Genomic DNA, 8,188 nt, shown 5'->3' on the forward strand with positions numbered 1-8,188 from the left:
GAGACCTGGGTGGGATCCATTGTCCCTGTAACTGTCTTTGGTTGGGGCTTGCAGGAGGCCAAGCTTCTACCTGGTCCTAGTCCCATCTGCAAAAGCGAGCAAGGGGTGGACCAGGCCTTCCAGGTCTCCATCATAGTAATGCCTGGGGGCTTGGGGTGGCCAGGAAGTCCCAGGTGTCCAGGCCTGTCCCACAAGGCCGCTCTGTGACTGGGACAGGAGGCCCTCCACCCCCGGCCTCTGGCTCCTGGGAGACTGGGGTGTTGGCCGTTAAGCGGAAGCTGTGTGAATATCCCAGAAATCTGGACAGTGAGAGCCAAGAGGGACTGTAGCCGTCACCTTGTACAAGAGTTTTTCATTTGGCTTCTTGGAACCCCAGGGCAGCTGTACCTTCATCTGTTTTACATCCTGGAAATCCCAGCCACGTTCAATAAAAGGGTTCTGTGCCTAAAACTTTGAAAACCACTGATGTGATCCAGGGACCTCATCTTAGAGATGAAGCTAAAGAGGCCAGAGAAGACATGACTTGCCCAAGGTCACAGCCCACAAGACACAAGAGATGTGAGAAGCAGAGTCCAGGCCTGCAACTCTGGAGCCAGGATGGTGCCCCAGGCAGCCTGGGCAGTGTGTGGGCAGGACCTAGGGGCTCATGATGAAGGAGGGAGACTTCTGGGGAATGGGACCTGTGACAGGGGCTCTTGGGCCAGCGGGTGGAGGGTGACCTGGTCCAGTTAACCCTCGAGAGCAAGCTGAGCTCCCCACGCATCTCCCTGCAGGTACCTGGGCCAGCTGGACGACAGTGAGTTTGAGAGAGCCCTGCAGGAGTTGCAGCTGACCAGGAGCATCTGGACCATCGACCTGGCCTACCTGATGCACCACTTTGGTGTGAGGCACCGCTTCTGTACCCAGACCCTGGGCGTCGACAAGGGCTACAAGAACCAGGTGAGCGACCAGCCACTGGGCCTTCCCATGTGGGGACACACAGAGGTATAAGGCCACTTGGTTCCAGTAGTTGGAAGAGGGAGCAGTCAAGGGCTAGACACCCAGGTAGATACCGGGTGTGCAGAGACCAGGCAGCAGCAGCAGAGAGGCTATAGGCAGGATTTGGGAGCCAGTCAGAGCAGGTGCCTTTGCATTCTGGCCTGCCCAGAGGATCTGAGTACTAAGTCCTGGCTCCTGTCTGCCTGCCTTCTACAGCCCTCAGAATATGCAGAGGCCACTTCCTACGTTCTTTGCTAGTGTCCTCAGCACAAGGCAGGCCCAGGGCCTCTGAGAACATCACTGGCTTCATCCAGCCATCATATGCACATTTTTTTTTCTTTTCACCAGGAGAGCCAGCTTTTAAGCTGGGTAATTGGTAGTCTAGAAGAAAACCAAAATACCATCTTTTCTTTTTTTTTTGCCTTTTGAAAAATAATGCCAACATAGCCATGCCAGCAAAGTGTGTTCCGTGGACCACACCTAGCTAAGCCAAGCTGTAGCTGAGCTGTCCCAGGTGGCTCAGCCTCATCCCCCTTGCTTATTCGCTATGGGCTCCTGCTCATGCCTGCTAGAGTGTACAAGCCCAAGGGTGATCGATCCTCCCCAGGGAGCTGACCTGAGCCCAGCTGCTCACCCCTCTCAAGCATTGTCCTCATGCCTCTGTGTGGTCCTGCATCCCTGCTCCTGCTTAGGACAGACAGCTTTCTGATCAGGCTTGCTGCACGTACCATCTGCCCTGGCAGGTGGGGCTCCTCTGCCCTCCTGTTGTCTCTGCCTCCGTAACATGCTCTTTTTTTTTTTTTTTTTGAGACGGAGTCTCGCTCTGTCACCCAGGCTGGAGTGCAGTGGCCAGATCTCAGCTCACTGCAAGCTCCGCCTCCCGGGTTCACGCCATTCTCCTGCCTCAGCCTCCCGAGTAGCTGGGACTACAGGCGCCTGCCACCTCGCCCGGCTAAGTTTTTTTTGTATTTTTTAGTAGAGACGGGGTTTCACTGTGTTAGCCAGGATGGTCTCGATCTCCTGACCTCATGATCCGCCCGTCTCGGCCTCCCAAAGTGCTGGGATTACAGGCTTGAGCCACCGCGCCCGGCCTCAACATGCTCTTTAGTTCCTTCATCCAAATGGAGTGAAGGCAGCCTGGGTGGTGGCTGCTCCAGCTCCCTCTTCTCTGTTCAGTCTTTCTACAGGAAGCACTTTGACACAGAGGAAACCCGGGTGAATCAGCTGTTTGCACAAGCCAAGGCCTGCAAGGTGCTGGTGGAGAAATGGTGAGCCCCCCGACCTTCCTACCCGCCCTTCCTCTCACGCCTGCTTACCCACAGATCTGCAGTGGGGAGGCCTCGGGATAGTGTTCAGGAAAGGCTGGAACTCTGGAGCCAGGCAGAACTGGCTACCGGATGGCTGTGGGCACTGACTTGCCCCCTTGAGCCTTGGTTTATGGAGATCACTGGGGCTTCATGACCCAGGCTCTGACTGGGGATGGATCCTGAGCAGGTGCTGGAGGGACAGGTGAGCGAGAGAGATTGCATCCAGCCCTTGGGCTGCTTGCAGAAGGACAGCATGGGACACAACACAGGACCCCTAATGAAAGGGTGATGGCCTAAGAGGAATGTGCTGGTGCAGTGATTGACAAGGGACGGGGGGCAGGGAGGACCCAGTGTGTAGGGGCTGCTGTGACCTTACAAGGGCCTCCCCTTCTCATCTGTATGCATTGGGGCTGGATTCAGGAAGACCCCGGGTGCAGTTTGCCCCAGTGTGAGTGGCATTCTTCTCTGGACTATGTGAGAGTGGGACTCAGACCTGCTGCCTCTAGGTCCTGGACAGGCTTTTCTCAGATTTTCCCTTTCTTTGCAGATTTATATTTTCATTATTGACCTGCTATAAATATCACATGATAGGTGATTTAGAAAATGGGGGTGGGGTAGGATCTCCATTCATACTGTGACCACATGGGCACATGTTGGAAGGAAAGGCAGCAAATGTTTATTTAGCGGCTGTCAACAGGTGCCATCTCCTTGAGTGGAAAAGCTGTTGCTGTCTCCGTTTCTCGGGGGAGGAAACTGAGGATGAGAGAGACACCCAAGGTCACCCCCAGCATCTTGACCATGCCATGATCTGAACCCATGCTTGTTATTCCTTGAAGCCTGTAGCTTTTCCTTCCAGCCAGCCTCCTGCTTTTTCCCTATAGCTGAAATTCCACTCTTGTACACTGCCACTGGGAACTCAGCCAGCTATTTTGTTTCAAAGACCAAATGGAAAAATGGCACGTTTCCTTGGCCAAGGCAGCAATCCAAACTGCCACGTGACTCAGCTGTGGCTGAAGCTGGGCCAGGCCATGTGGTACTGATGCTGCCACTCCTAAGGAAGGCACCAAGTGGGTGAGCAGCCCCTCCAGCAAAGATGCAGGAGCCCCTGGCCTAGAGCTCCCCCTGTCCACAGCCCCATCTTCCCTCTGCCCCACTGGGTGTTTTCTTTTGTCTTTTTTTAAGAGACAAGGTCTTACTCTGTCATGCAGGCTGGAGTGCTGTGCTGCAATATTGCAATATAGCTCACGGCTACAGCCCAAGACTCAAGTGATCTTCTTGCCTCAGTCTCCCGAGTAGCTGGAACCACAATCTCATACCACCATGCCCCATGCCTGGTAAATTTTTTAATGTTTTTGCAGAGACAGGGTTATTGCTGTGTTGCCCAGGCTGGTCTCTAATTCCTGGGCTCAAGCGATTCTTCCACTTTGGCCTCCCAAAACACTGGGATTACAGGCGTGAGCCGCTGTGCCCAGCCCTGCTCTAGGTTTTCATGTGGATTTGCTGCCTAGTGGAAGGTACAGGATGGGGCAGCACCTTCTGTTAGTGAGGGAGGCTCCAGGCAGATGTCATTGCTAAATTGGAGCTCCCCTGGAAGTAATGTGGCCCAGCCCTTCCTGGGCAGCCCCTTCTGCCACAAGGAGCCTTAGGAAAAAAGTAAAATAACTCTTTCAAAACCAAATAATAATTTGGTTTTGAAAGTGTCTGAGCCATGCGTGGCTTAGATTTAAGGGATTAGATTGGGCAGGCAGTTTTCAACGTAAACTACATATGATTTAGGGTAGAGGAGAGACAAAGCTGGGCAAAAAGAATTCACTAACCAGGCTGGGGCACAGGAGGACGATGGTTTCTGTGTGCTGCTCTAGTGGCCCTTGACTGGACCCACCTGGAGCTGAACTGCCCTCCCCGTGAAGGGCCTGACAGGGCCAGCTCATCTTTGTGCACACTCAGACACGCACACCATACCAGTCTCCTGCTTGGCTCTAGGCTGAGCCTGGGCCACAAGTGACAGAGCAGGGAGTTCAGGGCAAAGGGAAGAGGAGCCGATCCCCAAGCTTTGTAACAGAGAAACAGGAACAAGCAGGGATCCAGTTGAGGGATGGGGAATGGGGGCCCAGCAGCACCAGCTGACCCCTCTCCTGCCCACAGCACAGTGAGTGTGCAGGACATCCAGGCGCACCTGGCTCAGGGCCATGTGGCCATCGTGCTGGTGAACTCTGGGGTGCTGCACTGTGACCTGTGTTCCAGCCCTGTCAAGTACTGCTGCTTCGCCCCCAGTGGCCACCGCTGCTTCTGCCGCACTCCTGACTACCAGGGCCACTTCATCGTCCTGCGCGGCTACAACCGGGCCACTGGCTGCATCTTTTACAACAACCCAGCCTACGCTGACCGTGAGTGCTGGGTGGGGCGGGTGAGGCAGAGTGGGCCACATTCACTGTTCTGTATGCCCAGTGCCCACGATTCCCACCCATGCAATCTAGTGTGGCCAGGTCCTCCCTTACCACCTTTTCCCCAAAGGCCCTGCTCCTCCTTTACTCTTGTCACTGGAGCCACCCCTCAGGCCATGCAGGCAAACCTGCAGCAAACTATGCCAGCCTTCTCTACAACCTGGCCACCTCTCCCTCCCACACCACAGGCCCCACGCCACTGCCCAGGTCCCTGCCTCACCCTTTCATGCTGCACAGGCTGCACCCCTCCCCCAGCCCCCAGGATGGCCAGCACATTCCTCAGAAAGAAAAGCCGGCCAGAGCCAGCCCCTGCTGTAGACCCATCCTGGCCTGCCTACTGCCCTCCAGGCACAGGGAAGGGCCGCCCTGACTCTCATAGACTGGATTCACAGAGACAGCCCCTAGACGCCCTGATCACATAAACTTACCCCATCTATGTGGCCTGGAGCATGTTTCTTCCCCTCTCTGGGCCTCACTTTCTCTAACTGCTCAACTGGGGAGGAGTCAGAGAAAGCTCATGAAGACCAGGATGGGCAAGGAGGGCTTCCTGGGGGTGGAGGAGTTGAGCTGAGAGGAGTGGCCATGCGGGTGGAACACAGACCTCACCCAGCTCCCCTGGGCACTGTGTCGGTAGGGTAGGTGCTTTCTCACAACCCACTGACCCCGTTCTGCCCTCTCCACCCCCAGCAGGAATGTGTAGCACCAGCATCAGTAACTTTGAGGAGGCCAGAACCAGCTATGGCACAGATGAGGACATCCTCTTTGTCTACTTGGACAGCTGACAGCAGGAGCCTGGTGTGCCCAGGCCCTTGGACCCCATCCCCACCCCAGCTGGGCCCACTCAGGATGCCCTGGCCCAGGCCTGGGGCTGCTGGGGCTGGAATGTGGAACTGCAGCCTCAGCCCATCTGGCAGAGCCCCAGAAACTCTGGGATACTGTGGCACAGCTGCTTTGTCTGCCAGTGCCGTGTGTTGTCATGTCGCTCACGCCAAGCACCTGCTGGCTGCTGGAAGCATACCCCAAGACCCCAAGCCTGACTCCAGCTGTGCCCACAGGAAGTCCAGTCCCAACAGTGCCCTTGTTGCCTTTGAGCCAGACCCAAGGCAAGGGTCTCCACACAGACCGCAGGGCTGAGTCTGGAGAGAGAAGTCCCTTGACTAATGCCACTTGTCAGGACAGTATGTGAGTGTCTGGAGACAGCATAGTTGACCCCAATCGCCCAGAACTGAGGACCCCTCCAGGCCCCTCTCTTCTGGAAGTGCTGCATATGCCCCCATGCCCCGTGGTTGACGACACCACCGTCTCCTGCCTACCCATGGGCCCAAGTTTCTGTGGCTCGTTACAGGGTGTCTGGCCCCTGCCACCCAGCATAGACACACCTCACAGCTGCCCTGCCGTGCAGAGCCCTGGCCCCTGGAGACTCTTAAGCCACCCACAGCCCTCCAGGTCCTCCAGCTCAGATGGAGGGCTCTCGGGGGTGTGGCCTGGGCCTAAATCCCACTGGTAGGCCTGATGGCTGGTGGCACAGTGCGTGCTCTGGGAATAAACAGCTGCCCTAGACCCAGAGGGATCTCCACACCCAGGAAGCCTCCTGACACCAGCCTAAATCCTGACAGCAGGGTCTGCCCTCTGTGGGGAGCCCCTAGTCCTTTAAGGTTGGCTGCTAGGGCCTGTGCTCCAAAGCAATGGGCAGGGGCAGCCTGCAGCTACCCACCCAGCCTGGTCTTCACACGAGGTTGCACATGATACTGGGCCTCTTTTATCTTGACGGAAAAGAGGGGTTCCTGCCTAGGATCTTACAACACAGCAAGTAGCATAGAGCTCTTCCTCTTTTTTTCTTCTTTGGTTGGGGTCAGGGGTTGTTTGAGATTTAAGTTTTCATTTTTGAGGGGTAATCACCTTCAAGTATAACAGTAATCGTAAGAGTGAAGGTACTTTGGAACCACTAACACCTCTGCACAGGGCAGTTAGCCAGCTCAAGTTCTTTTTCAGAGAAAGGGACTTGGCCAGCGGTTTAAGTATCTGCCCCTTCACCTCACAGACGAGGCAGCTGATGAGGCAGCTGGCCCAGTCTGGGGAGGCTGCCCAGGACAATGGTGGAGCTGGGTCTTGAACCCCAGTCTGTACCGAAAAAACTAAGGGAAATTGATCATTTTCAAAGGGGCAACAGTGATACCATCCCTGCACTCCTGGGTCCTGCTCTTACAGTGCCCAAGGCAGGGCATGGGGGCAGCTGGCCCCTCCCCCACCAGGTGACTCTGGGGGCAGAGGTGGGCTCTGTTTAGGAGGGCGGTCAGACCACCTAGCCAAATTGCTCCTCAACCCTAGACAAAGCCTTTGGCCAAGAGGGAGGTGCTGTTAGCTGGGCAGCCCCTTCTGGGTTTCAGAGACCGGTGTTGGCTCCAGACTGGTCTCATCTCCATTGCCTTAATGCCAGGTGGCCCAGGAGTACCCATGCACAGCAGCTGTAGGGTGTGGGCATCTTCAGGAGGTGTTCTGGTAAAATTGTGAGGATAGCTGTGCGAAGGAAACCGGTGGAAGGAAATGAAGTTTTCAGGATGGCGGGATGTGATTCAGACACAGTGCACATGCTGTTAGGGCTGTCACTAGGGAGTGGCCTTCATGGAGAGTGGTAACAGCACCTCAGTCCATCCAAGATGTTTAGAAACAGTCTCTGGTCCCAGAGGACGGCTTCTCAGGGCACGCCACAAGTTAAAGGTCACCTGCCTGGAAGATGAATGAGAAAGCTGCCCGTTCTGAAGGCCCACCTGCCTAGGGAGGGTCACAGAGGCAGGATGTAAGCCACACTGTGTTGCATTCTTGCACAAGTCATGAAAATGGGGCCAGAGAGAGAGCCTGGACATCGGGGACTTCTGCCCACAGCACATGACACCCACAGCTGCCCAGCCTGTCCACGTGCTGGGGACCAGCACAGCACCTGAAGCCATGTGTGACAGTGAGCTTTGTTCATTCTAGCCACAGGGGGATGAAAGGGATCTTTTGCATCGCAGAGATTTTATATATATTTTGTTTGTAATGAGCCATTCTCAATAAACATTATTCTCACTGCAAAATGGTGGTAGCCCCTGGCTGGCCTTTGTGAAGCTGTGTTGATCTGCAGAATTCCTGTCCCTAAGTTCTCAGCATGAGCACATGGGAACCCAGGTCCTTGTCTTGCCATACCCAGTTTAGCTGGGACTGGAATCCTGTTTTCTGTTTTCTAGGGCCATATCCATCCTATTCAGGCCTGGATGCTTGTGGCCGTCCTGGACAGGCAGTACTAGGGGTAGAAGGGCCTCGGGGCTCAGCTCAAGTGAACTGCAACAAATGCAACTACAGGAGACACCACAGAATGAGGGGGATGTTGAGGAGGGGAGACAAAAGTGGGTGGGATGGCCGGGCACGGTGGTTCACACCTGTAATGCCAGCACTTTGGGAGGTGGAGGTGGGCGGATCACG

General features: G+C 55.4%; 1 protein-coding gene across 1 annotated transcript in view; it reads left to right on the top strand.

Annotated features, from left to right (window-relative positions):
- The window catches only part of GUCD1 (guanylyl cyclase domain containing 1), a 13,810-nt gene extending 6,007 nt beyond the window's left edge, over positions 1-7,803 (top strand). Inside the window, 4 exon segments of the mRNA XM_021921848.2 lie at positions 774-939; positions 2,155-2,246; positions 4,431-4,672; positions 5,417-7,803. Of these exon segments, the coding sequence (XP_021777540.2) occupies positions 774-939; positions 2,155-2,246; positions 4,431-4,672; positions 5,417-5,511 (595 nt within the window). The 3' untranslated portion in view covers positions 5,512-7,803.
- The last annotated feature ends 385 nt before the right edge of the window (positions 7,804-8,188 follow it).

The sequence above is a fragment of the Papio anubis genome, chromosome 16 (assembly GCF_008728515.1).
Source record: "Papio anubis isolate 15944 chromosome 16, Panubis1.0, whole genome shotgun sequence".
In the NCBI taxonomy this organism is placed as follows: Eukaryota; Metazoa; Chordata; class Mammalia; order Primates; family Cercopithecidae; genus Papio; species Papio anubis.